The 25,765-nt window shown below is 37.9% G+C and overlaps 1 protein-coding gene and 1 long non-coding RNA gene across 13 annotated transcripts in view; one reads left to right on the top strand and one right to left on the bottom strand.

Moving 5' to 3' along the window:
* The window catches only part of LOC102415115, a 130,857-nt gene that overhangs the window by 33,563 nt on the left and 71,529 nt on the right, over positions 1-25,765 (top strand). For 11 of the 12 annotated variants that reach the window (XR_006552430.2, XR_006552436.2, XR_006552432.2 and 8 more), the window contains exons 2-3: positions 1,642-1,784; positions 25,011-25,064. This is a non-coding gene — a long non-coding RNA (uncharacterized LOC102415115). Of the gene's footprint in view, positions 1-1,641; positions 1,785-4,984; positions 5,048-25,010; positions 25,065-25,765 lie in introns of all 12 variants that reach the window. The other variant, XR_006552437.2, reaches the window with a different exon arrangement.
* The window catches only part of LOC102414779 (glutamyl aminopeptidase), a 78,085-nt gene continuing 56,399 nt past the window's right edge, over positions 4,080-25,765 (bottom strand). Inside the window, exons 14-20 of the mRNA XM_006076908.4 lie at positions 17,498-17,648; positions 16,265-16,338; positions 16,054-16,158; positions 15,796-15,966; positions 12,835-12,975; positions 5,886-5,964; positions 4,080-4,879 (exon numbers count right to left, since the gene is read on the bottom strand). Coding sequence (XP_006076970.3) covers positions 4,733-4,879; positions 5,886-5,964; positions 12,835-12,975; positions 15,796-15,966; positions 16,054-16,158; positions 16,265-16,338; positions 17,498-17,648 — 868 coding nt within the window. The 3' untranslated portion in view covers positions 4,080-4,732. The remainder of the gene's footprint in view (positions 4,880-5,885; positions 5,965-12,834; positions 12,976-15,795; positions 15,967-16,053; positions 16,159-16,264; positions 16,339-17,497; positions 17,649-25,765) is intronic.

Genomic DNA, 25,765 nt, shown 5'->3' on the forward strand with positions numbered 1-25,765 from the left:
ATTTCCTAGTTTTAAGTCTACAAGTCTTGAACTTCTTTTGTTAAATTTGTTGCTTAGTATTTTATCCTTTTAGATGGTCTTGGAATGTAACTAATTTTATTTTCTTATTTTTCATTGCTAGTGTATTGAAATGCAATTAATTTGTGTCCTGCAACTTTGCTGAATTCATTTAGTGGTAATCGTCTGCGTGTGTGTGTGCATGTATTCTTAGGATATTCTATGTGCAAGATCATGTCATCTGATAATAAAGATCATTTTCTTTTTTCTAATTTGGATATCTTATTAAAAATAATTTTAAAATTTTATTTATTTTTGGCTATGCTGGGTCTTCATTGCTGCGTGGACTTTTCTTTAGTTGCAGCGAGCAGGGGCTACTCTCTAGTTGTGGTGAGCAGGCTTCTCATTGCCATGGCTTCTCTTGGTGAGGAGCATGGGCTCTAGTGCTCACCGGCTTCAGTTGTTGTAGCCCCCAAGTTCTAGAGCACAGGCTCAATAGCTGTGGCCCTCTGGCTTAGTTGCTCCATGGCATGTGAGATCTTCCTGAATCAGGGATGGAACTCATGATTCCTGCAGTGACAGGTGGATTCTTTACCACTGAGCCACCAGGGAAGCCCTGGATGTTTTTTATTTCCTTTCCTTTCCTAATTTCCTTTGCAAGAGTTCCACTCCAGTGTTAAGTAAAGTTGCAAGCAAGCACATCCTTGTCTTGTTACTGATCGAAGGGCAAAGCATTCAGTCTTTCACCTGTATGTGTGATGTTAGCTGTTGGTGTTTCATAGATGCTGTTTTCAGGTTGAAGAAGTTCCCTTCTATTCCTAGCTTGTTGAATGTTTTATCATGAAAGGGTTCTGGATTTTTTCAAATGTTTCTTCTGCACCATGGGATTGATCATGTGGGTTTTGTCCTTATTCCATCAATATAGTACATCACATTGATTGATTTTCATATGTCAAAACAATCTTACATTCTTGGATAAATTCCACTTGGCACTTGTTCATGGTCTTTAATCGTTTTTCTTTGTTGCCAGATTTGGTTTGTTAGTAAAAGTATTTTGTTGAGAGTCTTTGTGCATATATTAAAAAAGGATATTGATCTGTAGTTTGGGGGATTTTTTTCTTGTGATGTCTTTGTCTGGTTTTGGTATCATTGTGTTAATGACCTCGTAGAATTGAGAAGTGTTCCCTCCTTGTCTGTTTTTTGCAAGTTTGTGAAGGATTGGTGCTAATTTTTCTTTAAATATTTGGTAAAATTCATGAAGGAAGCCATCTGGTCCTGGGCTTTTCTTTGTGGCAAGTTTTTGTTTTTAATGACTAAATCAATCTCTTTAGTTGTTATAGGTCTGTTTAGATTGTCTGTTTCTTCTTGAGTCAGTTTGATAGTTTGTGTTTTTCTAGGAATTTGTTCATTTAATCTAAGTTATCTGATTTTTTGGTGTATGGCTATGCATAGAGTTCTCTTTAATTCTTCTTATCTCTGTAAATTTGATAGTAATGTCTCCTCTTTTATTCCTGATTTCAGTAATTTAAGTTTTCTCACTTTGTTCTCAATCATACTAGCTAAAGGTTTGTCCTTTTTTTTTTTTTTTTTCGTTCTTTTCAAAGAACTGATTTTTGGTTTTATTGTTTTCCTCCTGAAATTCAGGCAAACAGAACAGCCTCTATCTGAAACATTTCTGGATCTAGTGGCAGAAGAAAAATGGAGAATGTGGCAAACCATGTGCTGACTCTGCACATTTCTGCCTGAGATCGACACACATCAATTTCACCAATATTTCAGCAGCCAAAGTAAGTCACATACCTATGCTGAACTATCTCACAATGGGGTGAGATAATGGAATTCTCTTCAGGGATTTCTACTTTAATATGTGGGTATGTATGTAGATTCTGGTGATAAACTAGGTTCAAGTCATGGCTCATGCCAGACACTAACTTTTTGGCCTTGGGCAAGTTGTGTGACTTCTCTATCTGTTTCTCCATCTGTAAAATGGGGATATTAACAGTACCTACCCTCTTGGGTTTTTGTAAAGTTCAAATATAGAAATTGATGTATGTGGAGTACTTGTGTTTAGAATAGGGCTTGGTATTGGAAAGGAACTTGTTATTATTGTTACTGTCACTATTAGTATTATTTAGCAGTTTTGGAAGTTTCATTGGTTATTCTACTCTTCTTCCTCTGTTCCCTGCTTATTCTCCCTTTGAGAATTACCATTCAAGATTTCTCTTCCCACCTTGTATTTATCTATTTTTGGAATAACACTTTATCTACATGAAGGGTAAACTGTAGGAGTAACATTGCCTTCAACCTAGCTGTATATCTCTGCTCTCCAGAACTTCCCTGCTTGCCACTTATATGTTCCTAGTTTATTATATAAGCTCCTAGTTTACACTTGTGTGGGTGCACAGCAGTGATCTGCAATATAGGAAAAAACTGCCTAGAAGAAGGCAATAATTATTACTGGCCCTGCTTCTTGCTACATGACTTTGCTGATCATTTCTTCCTGTTAATTCTTTAAAGTTGATGGTTTATTGTGGTTTAATTTTGGATACAACATACTAAAATTTTTCCCTGCAAAAATCATGACACAATCAAAAAACACAGTAGCAAACTCTTCTTGGCATAGATCTATCTATTGGTTATCAGCCTTTAAAAATCAGACACTGTTTGTGAAGGGCCTGATTGGCTACTGGAGTTATAACGAAGTGTGCACAGTTCTTTTTCATATGGGGTAAATAGAACTAAACAATTCATTCTCAGTTTTAATGCTTAGAGTGGAATGAAGCAGAATGACTTATAGGCAAGTTGGGAATATGTTTCATGTACCATCTCCTTCAAATTTTTTTAAGAATTTATTGCATAAAGCAGAAGGATAAAACATCCCACTTCCTTATTTATCCACTTGAAACAATACATAGACTTCAAGTGCTGATTTTGATTGTGGTCAATTTGAAGTTAGGGTGTTAATATCCATGAGGATAGTGGGATTTTTTTTTTCCTGATGATTTATGATGTTAATGTGGTTTTCTTCTGAAATAATTTAAAACAATAATTCAAAAGTTTTAGTCTGAAAATATCGTCTTTTTTTGTCTTCCCTCTCCTCCCCCCAGTCTACATTTGACTTTGACAGTTTAGCTATGTGGATTGAGAAGTAAAAATTAAGAGACAGCAATAGGAAAGTTTACAAAATTTGAGAGTCCTTGATTAGGGAATATTTTTTATGTAAAGTCAAAGCTAGGGTTTTGATTGTTTCCATATGTTTCAATTATCATCAAACCAATCTTAAATTATACTTCTGAAGGTTCCAAATAAATTTAGATTTTCTAGATACTGCAGATTGGAACATACTAATTTACTACCTTTTCTGTCTATTGGACTTGTGTTGTGGATCTGCTAGGCATCAAGTGCCATGTTAAACATGTTCTTGCCACCAGCTCCTACAAAATTGATGTCTTTAGTCAAATCATGAATATAAATTTGATCAGTGCTATTCTGTATGAATTGGTGATGGACAAGGCCTGGAGTGTTCCTGTCCATGGGGTCACAAAGAGTTGGACACGACTGAGCGACTGAAGTGAACTAAACTGATTCTGTATGGATTAGGATATAAGGGTTTACACATTAAAGTTATATCTAAGAAGATATATCCTCAGATATGCAGAGTCATGTTGGAAACATCCAAGGGTTTCCTTATTTTCACACTTAAAGATTGCTAGGTAAGATCAAAGCTAAGTTCTAATTCCATTTAGTTTTATGGAATGATCACCCTTCTCTGTTTCCTAATAAGTTTCCAATTATTTAGCCCTTTTCCTCTAAAATCCATGTAGGATTTAAGCACTATCTTCCCCTTAATTTCATAGCTTATTTGAAGGAAATTTGTAGGGAATGGAGCAAGATGACAGAAAACTAAGCATGAAAAAGACTGGGTTCTTGAATCTTATTGTCTCCTGCTAAAGTATTTGGTGTGCTGAGATTCATGGGGTCGCAAAGAGTCGGACACGACTAAGCGACTGAACTGAACTGAAAGTATTTGGGGAGTGCTACAGTCATTATTCAAGAGTAAAGGAACACTGGAAAACAATGCGTTTTTTTCAAGGTAATCATTTAGATTTATTTTAAAAAGGAGAGGAGAATTCTTTTGTTGATTTTATAACAAAGGTAAGAGTCAGGTATTTCTTTGGTTAATTCATGCAATCCTTGAGTAAAATTTAACCCCAGGTTACTTTGATAGGATTTAAAAGAGTAAAACATATGTGAATACAATGATGTTAGATCTGTGTAATTCTGAATAATAAAATAAAGATTAAGATGGTAATATTGGTACCTCAGTACTGGTATTTAAACTTTAAAAATCATTCAAGACAGAAGATTAAGTGGTGCTTCTTTGGTACTAAAAATGTAAAGCTAAGACCAAATTGTTCTATTTTCATAGATTTAAGATACAAAGAATGATATTTAAAGACCTTAAAATGGCTATTAAATTATCTTCAGTTTGTAAAGAATCTCCTATGAAGTATGCTTAGAAGAAATCCCTGAGTACATTAACTACTCCATTAGTATCTTCCTTCATAAACAAAATGGGACAATTTAAAAGCTTTGCAAGACATAGAAACACAGTACTTGGTGAAAGCAGTATCTATATATAAAACTCCCTCCGTAGTGCTTGTAAATTAGGCCACCAAATATTTAACAGGAGAAACAATAGAGTCACAAAATTAAAATATGATATTTGGACACATTAACCATTCAAATCAAGAAACCAGTTTCTTATGGTGTCCCTGTTTTGTTTTAGCCACTCGATATTGTTTTTCACTGTTTCCAGTACTTGCTCCCTAGGTTTTTGTCCCGCTCCAGCTTCAGGATATCTTTCGAAAAAGCTCTTGATCTATAAAAGAGAAGGCAATAATTAAGAAAGTAATTTTAAGCCCAAGTATTCTTCAGGGATTTTATTTACATTCTGGATTTGTTTCCTTCTTCCCTGGACATTCAGTATCACTGAACAACATTAAGATACACCTTCTGATGCATCATTCAGATTGAGCCCATCTCTCAGGTTGGTAGTCATTACCCATGGCTTTGGACACCTGGCGGCATGTCCCGCAAAAGAGGCCCTGCTGTACTGGGGGAGGAGAGCAGCACAGTGGTGGTGGGCATGCTGTCTTTGCTTTTGCAGGTTTCTCAGTTTTCTGCACGCTCTCCCAAGGTGTTTCCTGGAAAATCTGAGCCTTTTGTTCTGAGAGTCTGGAGTGTTTTATATACTTTCAGTTCACTCATTGAGGGCTCATCAAAAAATCTCTATTAAATTTGGTTTGTTTTCCCTCTTCCCTCCAAAACCCTCTCCCAAACTTAACCATAGTAGTATCTGCTATTTGCAAAAATAAGAATTATTTTGTTTCACAGAAGGATGTAACATTCCAATATCTTAAACAGATACTGAAAATTCGTACAATCTCTGTCTAACATTAATGAACATGCCCTCACCCCTCCACCCCACAGGAATTGAGGTATCCGAAATCTGAAAGATTTGGGCTTAGTTTTGAAATTCCAAAACTATGAGTTCTGAAAGGAATCAAATCTTGACCAGCTTATCCCAGGATTACACTTACCTGGAAAGGGGAGATGGACTGCTCATGGCTTGCTAAACTGTATGGTCTCATGGACCATGAGCCTAAGCCTCCCCAGGCCTCAACTTTCTCAACTTTTAAACTTTATCTCTTGGTTATTTGAAATTTTTTTAGTTTAGAAAAAAATAGATGTACATTTAATTATATATAAGAATTATTACTTTTTCCCAGTCTTCTGGGATCTGAATAGAGAAAATATCATTTCTACTTGAAAAAAAATTAATTCTGTTCCTTCCCTGACAAGTATAGAGGAATTTATCTTCCTACCTGCCAGAGTTGTAGTTCAGTGTTGAATGGCTCTGCTATAGTGACAATCCGGCCAAGGTTTCTGTTATTGAGTGTATACCTGAAGAGAAATTTAGGGGAGGAAAAGGCTACATAAGTGCTCAGAACTTTAAATCTTTCCTCTAGATGCAGACATGTCCTTTTTATTTTGAGAGTTTTTTAAAAGTAATTTTCAAAGTACAGTAAGTATAAAACAGTAAGTAAACATATTTAATTTAAAATAATTCTATTCAGGAGAAATTCGCAGCAACTTCTTCACTTTTTTTTTTGTAGACAGATCCACACCACTTTCCCAGAAATGGTAGGCTGATTGTTATATTCCCCAAATCTGTTCTCCTTTTTCCTACACACATGAGAACTGTAGTCAGATTACTTGTCTCAGCCTTCCTCCTAGCTAGGTGCAAACAGGTGATCCAGTTCTCATTAATGGAGCATAAACAGAAGTGGTAGGTGCAACTTCCACCTTCTTGTTAGGGAAGTAAAGGAAAATTGCTTGCCTTTGATCTTCTTTTTTTCCTTCCCCTTCTTCCAGATTTCAACTACACAGAATAAGGCCTTAGGCCTCATGGAGCACAACCACCCTAATACCTTGGAATGCTCACTTCAGGAGACCAATCCAAATGAGAAATAATTACTTATGTCCTTTAAGCTGCTGTATTTCTGTGTTTCTGTTACAGCAGAATAGCTCTGTCACCTTTATCTTAACTAATAATTGATGTGTCTTCCTACAGATACAGAAATTTGAATATAGGCTATTTATTCTGCTTCCATAAAGCTTTATTGGCTACTTGCATATTTGGCGTTATGATCTATATCAGCCTGCTAAGCAAAGACATTTGAAGCTAAGTGCAAAGATAGCACTTTAGCAATTATATTCTATTCCTATACCTTTTGCATTTTTCTCTCTTAAAAAGTAAGAATCACAAGTATCCTTACAAACCAAAATGCAAATGACAGTGATACAGGTAAAATTTCATCCCAGTTAATCACAGTGTAAAAAAAACAATCACAAGAATTATCTATAAACCTTGAATGTTTTGAATGTTGGGAAAGGATAAAGGCAATATATCAACATATAAAGAATTAAACAGGAGGAGAAATTTTACATTTAAAAAGTATCACATAAAAAGCAGAAATCATGAAGATAAAAACTAATAGTTTGTCACATACACATTAAAAAATTTATGTGAAAGGAAGCCTGCCATAAAATTAAAAGTAAAAATTTATTATTTTGTTGTTAAAAGAGCCAATATTTTGACTATATTAAAGAGCCCTTTCAGATTGGTGAAAGTCACTCAGTCGTGTCTGACTCTTTGCGACCCCATGGACTATACAGTCCATGGAATTCTCCAGGCCAGAATACTGGAGTGGGTAGCCGTTCCCTTCTCCAGGGGCTCTTCCCAACCCAGGGATCAAACCCAGGTCTCCCTCATTGCAGGTGGATTCTTTACCAACTAAGGCACAAGGGAAGCCCTTTCAGATTGGTAATAGGGAGAAATATGCCAACATGAAATTAGCAAAGGAATGAATCATCAGTTTGCAAAAGAAATATAAAGAGAAAATGTACCCAATGGAAATAGATGAAATGTTCTAATGATTATCCACAATTTTGGTATCCTAGGCCAGTGATCACTCTTATCACAGACACCACTGAATTTAAATCCATTATGTCTTTTGTCTTTATTTTCTTAGAAGTCTAAGGCAAACAATTTCCCTTTACTTATGCTTTTGAACTGTGGTGTTGGAGAAGACTCTTGAGAGTCCCTTGGACTGCAAGGAGATCCAACCAGTCCATTCTGAAGGAGATCAGCCCTGGGATTTCTTTGGGGGAATGATGCTAAAGCTGAAACTCCAGTACTTTGGCCACCTCATGCGAAGAGTTGACTCATTGGAAAAGACTCTGATGCTGGGAGGGATTGGGGGCAGGAGGAGAAGGGGACGACAGAGGATGAGATGGCTGGATGGCATCACTGACTCGATGGACTTGAGTTTGAGTGAACTCCAGGAGTTAGTGATGGACAGGGAGGCCTGGTGTGCTGAGATTCATGGGGTCGCAAATAGTCGGACACGACTGAGTAACTGAACTGAACTGAATATCATCAGTCGTTATCCAAAATGTAAGACTCAGGCATGACACTGCACCTGTCATGTGTGTACCTCCTTGCCTCTGACTTGGCCTTCTAGCATCACCCAACCTCTCAAACCCTTCACCTAGCCCTTTGGAACTACCCCTTTACAGGGAATACCACTACTTATTTGGAGAATGTTTGTTTTCCTGTATCCTCCATAGCACCAGGTCAGAAAAGAAATTGGTGTGATCATGCTCCCTGTTATGGATTACAAACCATTATTCCTTCACTCTTTAAGACCCTCTGCTTCTTCAGGTTATTCCCCTTCGTCTCATTTATGATGCACTTTGGCATCTGACTCCTAGTTGTCTTTTCTACTCCAGGCCATGACTTCAAGGTCCACTTAGATGAAGATAAAACAGCTTAACTCCTTAGTTTCTTGACCTCCTGATTTCCAATGCTATTTTCTCCACTCAACTCCAGCCACCAATTTCCATCATCATACTTTGTGATCATCCATAAATACTCTACCTCTAAAATCATTAATTTATGTATGCTCCATGACATAATTTACCCTCATTCTTTGACTTTATCTGGATTTCTGTTCCATTGAGCATCTCTATCCCTACTTTCTTCAGGATCATCAGCTTTTACTTTGCTTTCACTTTTTTCCTAAAATAGTTTAAATTCCATGATATACCATTTTCAATAACATTTTCACCTAAGCCCTAAGCTTCCTTATAGTTCAGTAATGTGTGTATATGTGTATATATACACATATACACACACATACACATACACACATACCTGAACTCACTGTTCTTCTGAAAACTTTATCTTTTCTAGAAATCTAGACATTTTATTTTTGTCACCTCACTTGCCTCCCATTATTAATCTCAGTCAGTTCAGTGGATCAGTTGTGTCCAACTCTTTGCGACCTCATGGACTGCAGCATGCCAGGCTTCCCTGTCCATCACCAACTCCCGGAGCTTGCTCAAACTCATGTCCATCGAGTTGGTGATGCCATCCAATCATCTCATCCTCGGTTATCCCCTTTTCCTCCTGCCTTCAATCTTTCCCAGCATCAGGGTCTTTTCCAATGAGTCAGTTCTTCACATCAGGTGGCCAAAGTATTGGAGTTTCAGCTTCAACATCAGTCCTTCCAATGAATATTCAGGACTGATTTCCTTTAGGATTGACTGGTTTGATCTCCTTGAAATCCAAGGGACTCTCAAGAGTCTTCACCAATGCCACAGTTCAAAAGCATCAATTCTTCAGCACTCAGATTTCTTTATGGTCCAACTCTCACATCCATACATGACTACTGGAAAAACGATAGCTTTAACTAGACAGACCTTTGTCAGCAAAACAATGTCTCTGCTTTTTTATATGCTGTCTAGGTTGGTCATAGCTTTTCTTCTAAGGAGCAAGCATCTTTTAATTTCATGGCTGCGTCACCATCTGCAGTGATTTTGGAACTCAAGAAAATAAGGTCTCTTACTGTTTCCATTGTTTCCCCATCTGTTTGCCATGAAGTGATGGGACTGGATGCCATGATCTTAGTTTTCTGAATGTTGAGCTTTAAGCCAGGATTTTCACTCTCCTCTTTCACTTTCATCAAGAGACTCTTTAGTTCCTCTTCGCTTTCTGCCATAAGGGTGGTGTCATCTGCATATCTGAGGTTATTAATATATTTCCTGGCAATCTTGATTCCAGCCTGTGCTTCATCCAGCCCAGCATTTCACATGATGTATTCTGCATATAAGTTGAATAAGCTTTCTAACTTCTAATCTACCTTTCTAACTTCTAATTCTAAAGGTTGTTCTTATCTTTTCATCTTTATCATTATATCCACAGTATAATCTACCACCATCTTTTATTAGGATTACTCCAGTAGCTCTATAATTGCTTTCCTCATGTTTCCCATTTAGGCTTTACCACTAGAGCTTTATTTTGAAAACAAAATTGATCATTTTTACTTTCTTACTTAAAACCCAGTAGTGACTTATCATTGCTTTTAGAACAAAAGCCCAAATCTTAATGTGATCCCCAAAAGCTTAGCCCTTAGCTTTCTTCTTTTCAGCCAGGAACGCTCATCTCCTGTTCATCTAATTTACTCCTGCCCTTCTTTCAGATTTCAGCTCAGTCATCATTCCCTTAGGGAAGCCCTTAACCTCCAACTTCTCCTGACTTGGTCAGTTTCCCCATTACACTCTTTCAGTGTACCCAGAAACTTTTCTATCTGTAGTTATTACAGTTTTAATTATACATGTATTTATTTGATTCTTTGCTTACTATTAGGGGCTTCCCTGGTGGCTCAGATGGTAAAGGATCAGCCTGCAGTGCAGGAGACCTGGGTTTGATCCCTGGGTTGGAAGATCCTTTGGAGAAGGGAATGGCTACCTGCTTCAGTATTCTTGCCTGGAGAATTCCATGGACAGAGGGACCTGGTGGGCTATAGTCCATGGGGTCACAAAGAGTTGAACACGACTGAATGACTAACACTTTCACTTTACTTAATATTGCTCTTCATCATTAGACTCTAAACTCCATGAAAACAGAGAACCAGATCTTTTTCTCCTTGTACACTATTGTACCTTTAGTGCCAAGCACGGAGCCTAGCACATAGTATATGCTCCACAATATTTATTGAATGAAAGAATTATTTAAAATGAGATACCAGTTTTCATGTACTCAACTAATAAGAATATTTTTAAATGATAGCACTGAGTATTGGCAAGGGTTGGAAAATAGGCCAAGTTAATAGTAAAGTTTGTTCTGGGAGACAGTTTTGCAATATTCATCAGAAACTCGAAAAATGAATCCATCCTTTAACTCAGCAGTATTGCTCCTATTATTATTTGTATCCTAAGGAAATTGTCAAGGACATTCAGAGACAACAAATAAGTTCAGTTTCAAAGATGTTCATTAGTACATTATTTATACAGTGGAAAATTTCAAGCAATTTTATTATCCAACAGATGAAGATTAGCTAAATAAACTAAGATGTATTTACATGTTGAAATATGACTGAGAATTTATATAGGTAGTTGCAGTTTTTATTCAATCTATTCATTGCTAGTTTCTAAATATATTCTTTAATTTTTAGTCACAAAGAATAAAACAGAAGAGAAATGTTATAGAAATTATAGAAAATCACTGGAAAAACCGTTAGCTGTAATAACAGACTTTCTTCAAATCTGTAAAATATCATTACAGGAACTTAGTGTGACTTCCTTTTTTAAAATTTCAATTTTCTTATCATAAAATGGGTGTATATTATTTTGCACAAAATACAGAGAAGCAAAAATAAGGATACAGAAATCACCCATAATCACACCACCTAAAAATAATCCCTTTTGTCACATAGCTGTTTTCCCTTGAGTCATTTTTCCATGGATGTTTGTTTATTTACAGAAATGGAGTGATATTAAACATATGTTTTTATAATCTGCTGTTTTTTACATTATCCTATATTGTGGATATCTTTTTATGTCTTTAAGTAGGCTTCTTTGATGTTATTTTTAATTCTCAGTCATATTTCAACATTTAATATAACTATGTTTATTCCAAGAAACTAATACCATATAGAATGTACCATTTAAGGGGAAATATGCTGTATATTTATCATATTGATTATTTTAAAAACTAAAAAAAGGATTTAATTATATCTTAAATATTTTGAAAAATAATTATATAAAAATAATATCTGATTTAATATTTGTTTAGTGGAATAAATAAAAGCAAATAATAATTTCTGAGGTGTTTTTGGAACTTTGTGGTTAAGTCTCAAACTGGAAAGGACATTAGTGGTTGGTCATCAGCTGTCATAAAAATCATAAAGCAAAAGCTTTATAAAAAAGCATACTATTTTAAGATGACTATAAATTATTTAGAAATAGAGGCAGTAAAACCACCCATTCTGAAGTCTGGAAAATGTTTAAAAGTTTGAAAATATTTGACTGAAGCTTATCTCATTTCTGTTTAATTTGTCTTATCCAATTTTAATGGGGAAATTATACTTTTTCAAATTAACCATAATTAATACTGGGCTTTTTTGTTTGTGTCTGACATATGGTTATTATATGATTTTATGTTTTAGGCTACTTGAAATAATATCACATGAGAATTAGATTATCAGACTATGAAGAAATATTAAAAGCCTTGGGAGAGGGTTTAGAACTAGCATTGGAAATAGTCATTTATTTATTTGTCCTGAAAAAATTAAACTTCATGTCTAATAGATTTAAGGTTAACTGTTTTTGACTTTTATGATAATACAAACCTGTTTTTTTCTATGTCTTAATTTTTAAAGAGGTATAACAATGAACTAACTTTTAAAATGAAATATGCATTATTTGAAATAAATCACATGTGTGTGCTTAGTTGCTTGGTCATGTCCAACTCTTTGCAAGCCAATGGACTGTAGCCCACCAGGCTCCTCTGTCCATGGGATTCTCCAGGCAAGAACACTGGAGTGGGTTGCCATTCCCTTCTCCAGAGGACCTTCCTGACCCAGGGATCAAACCTGGGTCTCCCACATTTCAGGCAGATTCCTTACCGTATGAGCTACAGGGAAATTCCTTTAGGGGCTTCCCTGATGACTCAGATGCAATTTAGGCATGTTTGAAGATTTCAGAAATCTATTAATCAGTTGGAAACACTACTTTCCAAGAAAGGAATTATAAACTATAATAAACTAGCATATTGCTTTCCTAGAGGGAAAATACCATGATCCTTTACTTCTGATAATATGGCATTTCAGATATTGTATAGATGTCAGAGAAAATACAAAAAAGAGAAAAAAGAACTCGTAGATGGTATCAGACAGAGAACAACAAATCATTATCTAATCACCTCACCTGTTGACTAGATATTCCCAGTTGAGTTGTATCCAATTCCAGGCCATAGTCTTCCCATAGCTGTTGTATGAGATGTATTGAATGACTGTAAACACATCCTGCGTTTTAATAAGGTTTGAGTCCTTGAGTAAATCCAAATACCTAAAAGAAGTCAAATGGAAAAGCAATTCAAAATGAACCTTCAGTGTTCACCCTTAACTAAATTCCAATAGAACTTAGCTTTCATTCCAGTAATTTAATTATTGAGTCATCAACTGAAACAATTAAATAAGAAAAATAATAAAACACAATTTAATATTTTCTAAGATACTTAACTGTTTTTAATTTTGAGGACTAGTGAAGTGCAAACTGTATGAAAATTTCAGTTATTTTGAAAGTACTATAACAGTTAAAACCCACAATTTTAACTATTAATTTAAAAAATTAATTGTATTTATTTAATAGAAGCACTCCATCCATTTGCCTATTATTCCATGAAACTAAAAAAGGAACTAATAAATTAAATTACTGATATTCTTTCTTTTTCATAATTTTATAAAATTATAAAATTTGGCTGTGCTGAGTCTTCGTTGCTGTACAGGTTTTTCTCTAGTAGTAGGGGCTACTCTCTACTTGCGGTGCATGGGCTTCTCATTGTGGTGGCTTCTCTCGTTGTGGGGCATGGGCTCTAGGGCATGTGGGCTTCGGTACTTGTGGGGTGTGGGGTCAATAATTGTGCCTCCAGGATGCTAGAGGACAGGCTCAGTAGTTGTGGTACATGAGCTTAGCTGCTCTGCAGCTTGTGAGGTCTTCCTGGATCAGGGATCAAATCCACATCTCCTGCATTGGCAGGCAGATTCTTCACCCCTGCACCACCAGAGAGATCCTTATATTCTTCTTTTATATGGGACTACAGTTAAGTCTTAATTGATGCTTTTGAACTGTGGTGTTGGAGAAGACTCTTGAGAGTCCCTTGGACTGCAAGGAGATCCAACCAGTCCATCCTAAAGGAAATCAGTCCTGGATATTCACTGGAAGGACTGATGTTGAAACTGAAACTCCAATACTTTGGCCACCTGATGTGAAGAACTGATTCATTTGAAAAGACCCTGATACTGGGAAAGATTGAGGTGGGAGAAGGGGACGACAGAGGATGAGATGGCTGGATGGCATCTCATGGCTGATGCCATGGCTGATGGCACCAACTCAATGGACATGAGTTTAAGTAAACTCTGGGAGTTGGTGATGGACAGGGAGGCCTGGTGTGCTTCAGTCCATGGGGTCTCAAAGAGTCAGACATGACTGAGCAATTGAACTGAAGATTGTAAAAAACAACTTTCTAATATAATCTGTATGGTTAGATTAGTTAGCTATAATTAGAGTATAAAGCAAATAAGTGCAAGATAAATTAAGTGACCAAATAGATTTTTATTCACTTTATTCCATGGCTATACCCAGAGGGAATATCTGAGCATGCTCTAATAAACTTCTGCACTGGAGTGGGGCACTCCTGAATTTTGTACAATTTATCTTTTATCCTCTAGTTCGTAAGAATCTTAGTAAGGCATCTAAGTGGAGCTTCCCAGGTGGCACAGTGGTAAAGAATCTGCCTGGCAGTGCAGGAGATCCAAGAGATGTGGTTTGATCCTTGGGTCAGGAAAATCCCTTGGAGTTGGAAGTGGCAACCCACCCCAGTATTCTTGCCTGGAAAATTCTGTGGACAGAGGAGCCTGGTGGGCTACAGTCCATGAGGTTGAAAAGAATTGGGCATAACTGGACATGCACACAAGGCATCTAAGTACTTGCTAATTTTCTCATCATATACAGCAATTAGCACAATGACAACTAAGTAATGAGTCAATATGATGTTCTGTGGAATCTCAAGATGATCAAGTTCTGGGTAGATAGACTATCTTAGGCCAGAGAGAAGGAGACTTCACATATAGCCCTGAGGTGAGATAGTGAAAGTATATTGTTGGCCCTGCTAAGTAAAAGCAAACTGTTTTTGGTAGCTCTTACAAATTCATTATTGCACTATAATTTACTATTTATATTCTGCCTCTCCCATGAACCTGTAAGTTTCTCAAGGATGGATATTATTCTTTTTCATTTTTATTCCCACAATCTACATACCTATACATAGAAGGGATATCTTAAGTGTTGGTTAAATGAATGAAGCAAATAACTCAGAATCTATATAAGCAAAAAATGAATAAGGCAGAAACTAGTTGATTTGGGACATAGGAGTGAAGCGGGAGAACATTCATAGATGGGCTTCAAGTGGCCTTTGTATCTTTTGAGTATAATATAAATAACTATTTGTGTGTTCATGCATGTTGTGGTGGACAGTCCTCTGCTGACAGAGACCAGTTTCGTTCTGGGTTTGGATCAAGGTATCCTTGATTCTAGGGAAGGCAAATTGCTACCCCATCCTCAGAGTACCATGGTTGGCCCAAGTCAAAGGAACTCAAGTTCATCGTAGTCAGCAAGTGATCAAGTGGTAGATCCAGAGAATCACCCAGAATGATCAAGGGTGACCTAGTGCTGGATAATGAGAGAAGTGGAGATAACTGACCTCTTATCATAAAAGACAGAGTCTTGTGAGGAGGAGCTCTTTTTCCCCTGTCTTTCTTCCATTGAACATATTTATGTGAAGACAAAATATTTGGAGCTCTGGAAGTCATAAAACATCCAACATGTTGAAGATGGCAGAAAAGAAAGAGAAAGAGCCTAGGTCTTGGATAAAATGTTGAATCACTGTACATGACTGGAAGTTATCTACCTCTAGAATTTTTTGTATGAGATAATGAGTCTTTATTTTTGAAGCCACTCTTACATGGATATTTTGTTTCTTGCCAGGAAAGTAATTTTTTAATAGACTTTCTTGGAAATGTATCTTCCATTAATTAGCATTTTAAAGAGACTGTGACATGTAAACTATCGAGTACCATTCATGTAATTTTTTAAAAAGTTCCAGCTTACCTTGACAAAAGAGTAACATTCTTCACTGATGCTAATCCATACAGTAGCTTTTCTTTTTCTTGAGCTAATGAAGTTTTCTGGTATTGCTCGAGAGTGTAATTCCATGAAGTCTCATTGCCAGAGTTCTGCATACCATACCGATATACCAGAAGCCTGAGATTTACAGGAAGACTAGAAGAAGAAACAGTGTTTCAGAGATTTTAATTCCTCATTTCTCAGTTTAAAGTCTTCTAGATATGAAAACCTGGGAACAGTCACCTTACAGTCCCAGTTAGCCACTCCTGAAATAACTGGGAAGCATTGTTCAAGGCATCGCTGTCTCGCATCTTGCACGCCAGTCCTAGTACAGAGGCACGGAGTAATCTAAGAAAACAAACACAGAGAGCTGGGGCTTTGAGCACTTTTCAACATATCTTAACACACACAAATATTAAACAAATATTAATTTTTAAAAAAGTAAAAAAATAACTTTGTGAGGTGGTCTCCAACATCATTCCATCCCAGAGAATCTGCAACGGGCTTCACTTGATCTCGGAAGTATTTCTGAAATAAAAGCACCACGTGCAGTGAGTAATAATTTACTATTTAGCAACAGTCTCTCATTTATTATTATCTACAGTTCCCAGTGGTCGTCTTTTCCCCTACTAGTTCAGAGAACTTTGGGCCTGTACTTCAGTTCAGAAAGGTATATATTCCAGTTATTATCACATAGCAATTTTACTTCAGTCCTGAACATAAAAACATTCTGGATCGCTCTCTAATGTTTTATAGAACTTTGGGTCATCCCCTTTTAACCTCCACTTCTTAGCTGACGTTTTAATAAATAGAATAACACCTGATAGACTTACCATACTAAAGATTGCTCAAGTATTAATGAAATAGTAACTAATATTTGTATATTGCCTTAAGATCTACAAAGTATATTTATATTATATGATTCTTACTATCCCATTACCATGGGAAGTCAAGTACTAACTTCCTATTGTACAAAGAAAATAAAGAAATATGAAATCATTTGTCCAATTTCTTTCATAAAGAAAATGGAAGAGCTAGAAATTGGAATCCAGAATTTGTTTAAAATTACAAGTGTTCTTGTAATCAGAAAGTGCTACAGAAATCACAAAGCCAAGAAAAGTAGTCTGAATGACTGTCATAATAAAATCTCACTGTGGAAATAACAGCAGAAATAGTAAGGAAAATGATGTTATATTTTGATAAGAATAAATTCATTTTAACATAGATAAATCCATTAAAAATAGGATCTAGTTTGTATCTATGGTTTAAAACATTTTAAATAAAATATTAACTATTGTATTTTTTCTAACACTAAAATACACCTTTAAGTGGTATACTGAGCCAGAAATACTGATACACTTCAAGCTGAAAGAAAATAGCATCTCTTTGATTTGATTAGTCAAGTCATTATAATTTCCTTTGATTTTACTTGGCAGTCAAGATATGCTTTTGTGTTTCCCAGGAGCTCCTTCTCTCAGAAATCTTCCTATTCTACCAATGGGACTGCTGCTGCTGCTGCTAAGTTGCGTCAGTCGTGTCTGACTCTTAGCGACCCCATGGACTATAGCCTACCAGGCTCCTCCATCCATGGGATTCTAGAGGCAAGAGTACTGGAGTGGGTTGCCATTGCCTTCTCTGACCAATGGGACTAAACATCTACTTTCATGAGATATAGCATTAGCATTACCTCAATCACAGGGTATAGCTCTTTATCATCTTCAAACATGCTAATAATATAGGTTACAGCTGAAATGACTCTCTGCCATGGTAAATATTCCTTTTCTTCCTTGAGATACTTGGTCAAGTTCAGAGCCTCCTTATAATTTAGAAGCTGAGCTCTAAGAAAGAAAAAAAAATTCCACAGTAAATTAAAACCAATAGATAGGTTTCCTTTGACTGAAAGTACTAACATGGGCATCATAGACTTCAATGTTAATGAGAATCCTTCAATTAAACAATTAAGAAAATGCATTACTATAAAGGTCCAATCAAAGACATTTGTTCACAATGATGTATTAGTATTTTCATATGTTCAACAATAAAGGGGAGATAAAACATTAAGGTATGCATTAAAAAATTTCTGTGGCAGAATTTTAGATAAAACAAAAGTCATTTAGTTGTATGTTAATATTGACAAATAGAAACTTTTAAACATTAAGTTCACTAGCTCATTATAATATACAAATGCACCATCATAAACATACCTTATTGAATTTTTTATATTTGATATGAATAAGAAATATAACAGTACTTGTGAATCATTAATGCTTAAAACATTTCAATTGAACTAATATTCCCCATAAAACATCTCCTTTTTAATACATTTCCCAGTAATATTTATAAATAAAAATGGATTTTGTTCCTCAAAACAATGTGAAATTACTATTGACACTAGTTTAAAGAGTCTGACTTTTCGTCCTTAGAAAAGATTTTGGAACCTTTTGAAATAATATTCTCAGAAATCTGTTATGCCTCAAATTTTAGCCTAGGTTTTGTAAAGACTCTTAGGTGGGAATCCTGTCTTTCCAAACTACATTTTGAAAGTTTAGGTTAAATAATAAACTTTAAATTACTGAGTAAGTCATACTGGTGCATTGAATGCTATTATGTTTGAGATCATTTTTTGTGAATGAGAAATAATGTAATCATACCTTGATTTCTCCCCTGAATTGATAAGAAGATAAAATGGTATTGGACATATAGGTAAGAATAAACACTTTCGGCATCATATGATTTATACTAATGTGATATGTTATAGAGTTTGTTTTCAGTTCAGAGAGCCGATTTCTCCTATTTTCTCAGATCTTGATCTTATTTGTTGTTGTTCAGTCACTCAATTGTGTCCAACTCTTTGTGACCCCATGGACTGCAGCACACCAGGCTTCCCTGTCCTTTACCGTCTCCCAGAGCTTGTTCAAACTCATGTCCATTGAGTCGGTGATGCCATCCAACCATCTAATCCTCTGTCATCCCCTTTTCCTCCTGCCTTAAATCCTTCCCAGAATCAGGGTCTTTTTCAGTGGGTTGGCTCTTTGCATAAGGTGGCCAAAATACTGGAGCTTCGGTTTCATCAGTCCTTCCAATGAATATTCAGGGTTGACTTCCTGTAGGATTGACTGGTTTGATTTCCTTGCTGTCCAAGGGACTCTCAAGAGTCTTCTCCAGCACCACAGTTCAAAAGCATCAATTCTTCAGTGCTCGGCTTTCTTTATGGTGCTCAACCTTCTTTATGATCTTTTTAAAAGGATTTATATTTTGGAACATTCAACTTGTCTTAATAAAAGTATAACTAATATTGAGAAATGGAGTGCTTTATTGAGAATGTTTGTTGAGTAGAAAGTGATTGTAGAATTTTATGTTGCGATTTGAAACTTGAGAATTTTCTAATTTTAATAATTCTCTAGTTTTCTGGGTGGATAGAGCAACAGCTTTGTCCCGTCAGTATTTTCTTAGAATAACTATGAATAGTTGTTGCTCTGAGGATCAAATTGGTGAAGGCTAATGAAAGTTTATGAATAATAGGTAATTCAGAAACCTGAATTGTGGGCTGCACATTTATAACAGGTGAAGTTTAGAGGCCCATTATATAAATGTATACAAATACTCTATATAATATATATTTTATAAATATATATAAATACTATATATTTATCTTCCCTGGTGGCTCAGACGGTAAAAGCATCTGCCTGCAATGTGGAAGACCTGGGTTCAATCCCTGGGTCGGGAAGATCCCCTGGAGAAGGAAATGACAACCCACTCCAGTACTGTTGCCTGGAGAATCCCATGGACAGAGGAGCCTGATGGGTTACAGTCCATGGGGTTGCAAAGAGTTGGACACAACTGAGCGACTTCACTTTCACTTTCACTGTATATTTTATGTTGCAAAATCGATATCCTATCCTAGTGCCTTGTTTTTTCAACATATTTGGTAGCTGTGCAATCATTGCACTGATATCACTTGTTTTTTTAAGGCTGAGTCACTTGGTCAGAACACTGGACTGAGAATAAATTTTTTTTGTCAGTTATTATAGGGATAATGCTTCCCTGGTGGCTCAGATGGTAAAGTGTCTGCCTGCAGTGAGGGAGACCAGGTTCAATCCCTGGGTTGGGCAGATCCCCTGGAGAAGGAAATGGCAATCCACTCCAGTACTCTTGCCTGGAAAATACCATGGACTGAGGAGCCTGGTGGGCTACAGTCCATGGGGTCGCAAAGAGTCGGACATGACTGAACGACTTCACTCTACTCTCTACTCTATAGGGATGATATTTGGAGAATTAAGTTGATGCCCTTTTCATTTCCCACACATCATGCTATTTTGTGGTATTCGATACTTCCATGGAAGAGCAGTATCATTTAGGATCATGATGCTCAAGTTTGAGCGTGTATCAGTTAGTTCAGTTGCTCAGTCATGTCCGACTCTTTGCAACCCCATGAATTGCAGCACGCCAGGCCTCCCTGTCCATCACCAACTCCCGGAGTTCACGCAAACTCACGTCTATTGAGTCGGTGATGCCATCCAGCCATCTCATCCTCTGTTGTCCCCTTCTCCTCCTGCCCTCAATCCCTCCCAGCATCAGAGTCTTTTCCAATGAGTCAACTCTTCGCATGAGGTGGCCAAAGTATTAGAGTTTCATCACTCCTTCCAAAAAACACCCAAGACTGATCTCCTTTAGAACAGACTGGTTGGATCTCCTTGCAGTCCAAATGACTCTCAAGAGTCTTCTCCAACACCACAGTTCAAAAGCATCAATTCTTTGGTGCTCAGCTTTCTTCACAACTCTCACATCCATACATGACCACTGGAAAAAACCATAGCCTTGACTAGATGAACCTTTGTTGGCAAAGTAATGTCTCTGCTTTTGAATATGCTATCTAGGTTGGTCATAACTTTCCTTCCAAGGAGTAAGCATCTTTTAATTTCATGGCTGCAATCACCATCTGCAGTGATTTTGGAGCCCCCCAAAATAAAGTCTGACACTGTTTCCACTGTTTCCCCATCTATTTCCCATGAACTGATGGGACCAGATGCCATGATCTTCGTTTTCTGAATGTTGAGCTTTAAGCCAACTTTTTCACTCTCCTCTTTCACTTTCATCAAGAGGCTTTTTAGTTCTTCTTCACTTTCTGCCATAAGGGTGGTGTCATCTGCATATCTGAGGTTACATATTTCTCCCGGCAATCTTGATTCCAGCTTGTGCTTCTTCTAGCCTGTATCAGAGCATGTATCAGCAACACCTGGAAGGTTTTTTAACACTTGGGCCCCATCTCTAGAATTTCTGACTCAGTAGGTCTGGTGTAGGGCCTAAGAATTCTCATTTCTCACAAGTTCCCAGCAATGCTGATACTACTGGGACCATGTGTGAAGAATCAGTTTTTAACAAAGACATCTACAGTGCCCTTCCCTCCAAGGTCCCCTTACAGTGCTGTTTTGGCTCATAGCTGCACTTTTTCTTCAGAGAATAGCCCTTGACCAAATACATCCATCTTGCTTAAAAGGTTATACAACCCCTCCCCCGGTCATTGATTGTCTGATGCAGGAATGCAACAGGCCAGCCTGTTTCCCTCAAGCTGGGTCACTGTGTAGTACAACTCATGGATGGCTTCCTACTGGAATCTGGCAAAGCTAAACTGCAGCTAAGATGATCTCGTCGTTGCTCAGCTTTTCCCCTGCCCCACCCTGCTTCTCACACTCCCTACCTCATGAGAGTCCTCTCTCAATAAACCACGTGTTCACGAACCTCCATTTCAGACTGTGCTTTGAGGGAACTCAGCTGACAGTATTTTTACTCACTTTGAGCCTCCAACCCTATTTATTAAATCTGTAGACCAACAGCAGTTCTGAAAGCCAGATTTGGTTGAGAATTTTCCTTATTCAAAAATCTTCCATTTATAGTAAGAGTCCAGCCTGAGGAACTTTGAGCCTAGAACTGACCTACAGCCTATATTGTAGAGAGGATGGAGGCTATAACTTAAAGAAAGTTCCCACAAAATGCTACGAAGAAGAAAACAAAAAGGTCTTTTGAGGAAATTCTTGGTCTCCTATCTTGGGCTGAGGTACTCAGAAGTTTGGGGAATCTTCGAGCAAAAGGTTTGGTTTTGCTTTCCTGGGTATGACCTGGAAAGACTGCACAGTCCTCCAGGAAGGTCGAGTTCAACACAATGCCTTATCAAACAATGGCTTTTGAATGGGACAGGAGAAATGGTTGAGAGAGGTGGTTAGGTAGAGGGATCTGACGCTATGGTCTCAAGTTCTTCAGCAGAGCCTTTAGGTGGTGTGGAGACTTTTGAAAACTTCCCATGTGTTTGGTCTCTTGATGTTAACTTTCTAATTAAATTCAGATTTCTGGCTTAAAACAGTCTCCTTGCAATCAACTAGATCCCTTTTGGAGTCTTTCCCCAGCAACTCACTTCTCCCTTCTTTAAAAGGCAGTCCTCAATAGGGTGGGAGAAGTTACTTAACCAGTTCTGTGCTGTGGTCTGGTCAGCTCTGTAAGCACCTATAAAAAGGTAATCTGGTGCGCCTAGAGGTCTGTAACCTTGGCATGGCCCATGTTCACTTTGTGGTCTTTATTATTTGCTAACCTGGCCCTCACCTTGGACATGGTTGGAGCCTCAGTACCTTGAAGTCTGGCAGAAGTCTGTTTACATCATTAGTTTAGGTGGCCCTTGAAACCGCCTCCTCTGCCATCTTTTCCTCAGCTAGAAACTCCTGCTCCCTTCCGTGTGCTTGCCAGCCAGCACTCTCTGCTTTCACTGGTGCTATTCCTGGCCCCTCTCCTGGCTTTGGCACACAGTGGGCTGCAAAGTGCCAAATAAGCTATTGAAAAGATAAAACACTACTGCAACAGGTAGACAAAAAAGGATTCTTTCTGTCTCAATTTCAGCAAGGCCCCCAAACCAAGCCCCTTGGCCTATACTCTAAAGTAAGATGTGGGCCCACCCAATCGGGATTGACATGGTCAGGAGGGTCAGCTTTTGGTGACCCTCAGCTGACAGCCCACTACAGCCTGTGGAAGAGATTGGAATGCCTAACAGGGAGAGAGAGGCATTTTAGAAGAGGGCTTTTGGAGAAGGAAATGCCTACCCACTCCAGCATTCTTGCTTGGAGAAGTCCATGGACAGAGGAGCCTGGCAGGCTACAGTCCATGGGGTTGCAAAGAGTTGGACACGACTGAGCAACTAACACACGGTTTTGGAGGATTCCATCAGTGTACTGCACGTGCTGTCCCTCACGGAGGACACAGTGAAGGATGCTTTCCCCTCACACCAGCCTAGAAAAGAGGTTTTAATGCAACCACTTGGAGAGTTTTATCTGTGTATCCTTGAACTCGTGTGGACACAGTGGCCTGGTATCTGATCCCCAAGAAATCTAAAGGATGAGAGACTGTAGTTGACTACTGCTTTAACATCAGAGTGAAGAGATAGGACTGCATGAGGTGGCCCGTGTCTCCAGACTTTGTCAGGGGAAAGGGTATATGAAAACTTGCTATAGACTAGTTGTGGTTTGGAAGTTTTCACTTCCTCACCTCAGGGAACTACAGAAGAAAAGACCGTTGGCCATGGAATGGGCCATAAGATAGCACATATTCCATGAAAGCACCAGACAAGGGAGAGCATTAGTGTTAAACATGTCCAGAGTTCAGAGAGGACCAGAAGTAGACAGCATGTCAGGATCTTCCCTCATCTGCCCTCTTTGTGCTCCTTGCAGTAGAGAATCAGAGGCGACATGGTGAGAAGTAGGAGCTCCTTGTAGCAAAACAGAGAGGAGATCAGGCACCTTGTTCTCATTGCAGGTGGCTGACCTGAAACTAGCCTGTGTGGGGGCTGGGGGAAACTTTAAATGAACTTAAAAACTTTGAGGGTGTAACTAGGCAGGGCATATGGTTGAGCTGAGCCTGTCGTGGGGACTCAAAGTGACTGGGTGAATTCTTACTCCTTGTCTTCAGCAAATGTGCCCAGCTGGAGAGCAGTAAGACTCCTGGCTCCTCACATTTGGGGGCAGGGAAATCAAGAATATATTTATTTTTAGATCTGTCCTTTTACTGATGAAACATAGTAGTTCATTTCTTTTTGAATATCACAGTAGAGCTGTGTAAATTCTAATCCTCCCTCATGCACTTACCTATCTATGCAGTTCTATTTTTCTCTGAGTGATTTGGGACAGACTCTAACTAATACAGGTGGGGGTCTGTTTCTCTCGGAGTCCGTTTTTCCTCATGTGTTGCAGACAGAAATTGAGTGATAACTCAATAGTTCAGGCAATGTTTCAGATGACAGCTCAGGTATTTTCTGGATTGGTTGCTGTGTGATTCTACATGCTTTTTGACTTTCAAATTTGTTTCACTTTCTTCCTTTCTGAAGCTCTTCAAAATTTGATGGGGCTATAGTCAAGCAGCTGAACAAATGCAGGAAGATTGTTCAGTTGTGTGAGTTATCCACTTTGTATACCATTCCTCAGAGAAAGCTGGTCAAGAGGCTTTCACTTCTTAAAGCAAAACTGTCTGCATTGTGTTATGATGGAAATTAAATTGTAAAGATATTATAATATCCTTATAATCTTTACAGACAAGATTATAAGCCTTGGAAAAGATCACAGTGCATTCACAGGAGAGTTTTCCTGAAAAAAAAAAATCTAATAGTCCTATTATGTTTAAAAAAGAATTTTTTTTTTTTTTTTTTGGCCACACCATGCAGCTTTCAATTTCTTAATTCCTGGACCAGAGATTGAACTCATGCCCTCAGTAGTGAAAGTGCAGAGTTCTAACCACTGCACTGCCAGGGAATTCCCTAAAAGGTGGATCATTTTCTTTCACCATATCACCACTTAATTTCCCCAATCTACATAGTGCCAGGAACAGAGTAGGTGCTCAATAAATATTCATAAATGAGGGATTGACATACCATAACATGAACAATCTGTTACATAGCCAGGAGATTAAACCTGGAGGTTCACCAAAGAGAATCAAGTTCTATTACCTGCAATAGAGTCTATATTACAAATTTAGAAGAACTTGTCTAAATGCTTCTTTTGTTTAGTTGCTAAATCATGTCCAACTCTGTGCAAAACCAGGGAATGTAGTCTGCCAGGCTTCTCTGTCCGTGAGATTTCTGAGGCAAGAATACTGGAGTGGGCTGTCATTTCCTTCTCCAGGGGATCTTCCTGACCCAGGGATCAAACCCATGTTTCCTGCATTGACAGGTGGATTCTTCACCACTGAGCTACCAAATGCTTCTTTGCTGCTGCTGATCAATGGTGGGTGCCTTTTTTGGTCAAGCACTATGATCTATTGAGCACTTCCTAAAGACTGGACAATGGTTGGGGTCCTTTGTGCACATTCTCTCACTTATTCCTCACAAGAGTCTTGTAAGTTCATATCCATTTTACTACTAAGGAAACTAAGTGAAGCAGAGACAAGTTAAGAAACTCTCTCAAGGTTATACAGAGCCAGGATTTTAATGTGGTTTGATAACTTGTTTTTAATTCCCTATAAATTCCTCCCTTAAAAATGTCACAAAGGGTTTCTAACTTGCACTATCTAGGGAGTCCATGTAAAATAGTTCTCCCATGCCTTTAGCGCTGTTATACTATCCTTCCAGCCATATATTCAGTTCCTATTTAATGAGCGTCTACTAGGGGCCAGGCACAGTTAGGAGCTGGAGATAAAATGAAGAGGAACATGATCCAGGTGCCTACCTTCATGAAACTTATAATTTGGTGGGTGAGATGGATAATTAATAAGAAGTGACAATTAATATTATTGGACACACAGGGGCCCTAGAAGGGACACCCAGCTCAGACAAGGGGGACTAGCATCTCCTTGTCAGTACATTGCTTGTGTCTAAATGAGGCGTCAGCAAAACAAGCTGGGTGTGCCCCTAGCTCCTACAGAAGTGCCAGAGATTCAGAAAATACTGGTCAAATTACTAGTGTTAGCCGATCTGAAAAGAGAGTCT

Source organism: Bubalus bubalis, chromosome 7, assembly GCF_019923935.1.
Source record: "Bubalus bubalis isolate 160015118507 breed Murrah chromosome 7, NDDB_SH_1, whole genome shotgun sequence".
Lineage (NCBI taxonomy): Eukaryota > Metazoa > Chordata > Mammalia > Artiodactyla > Bovidae > Bubalus > Bubalus bubalis.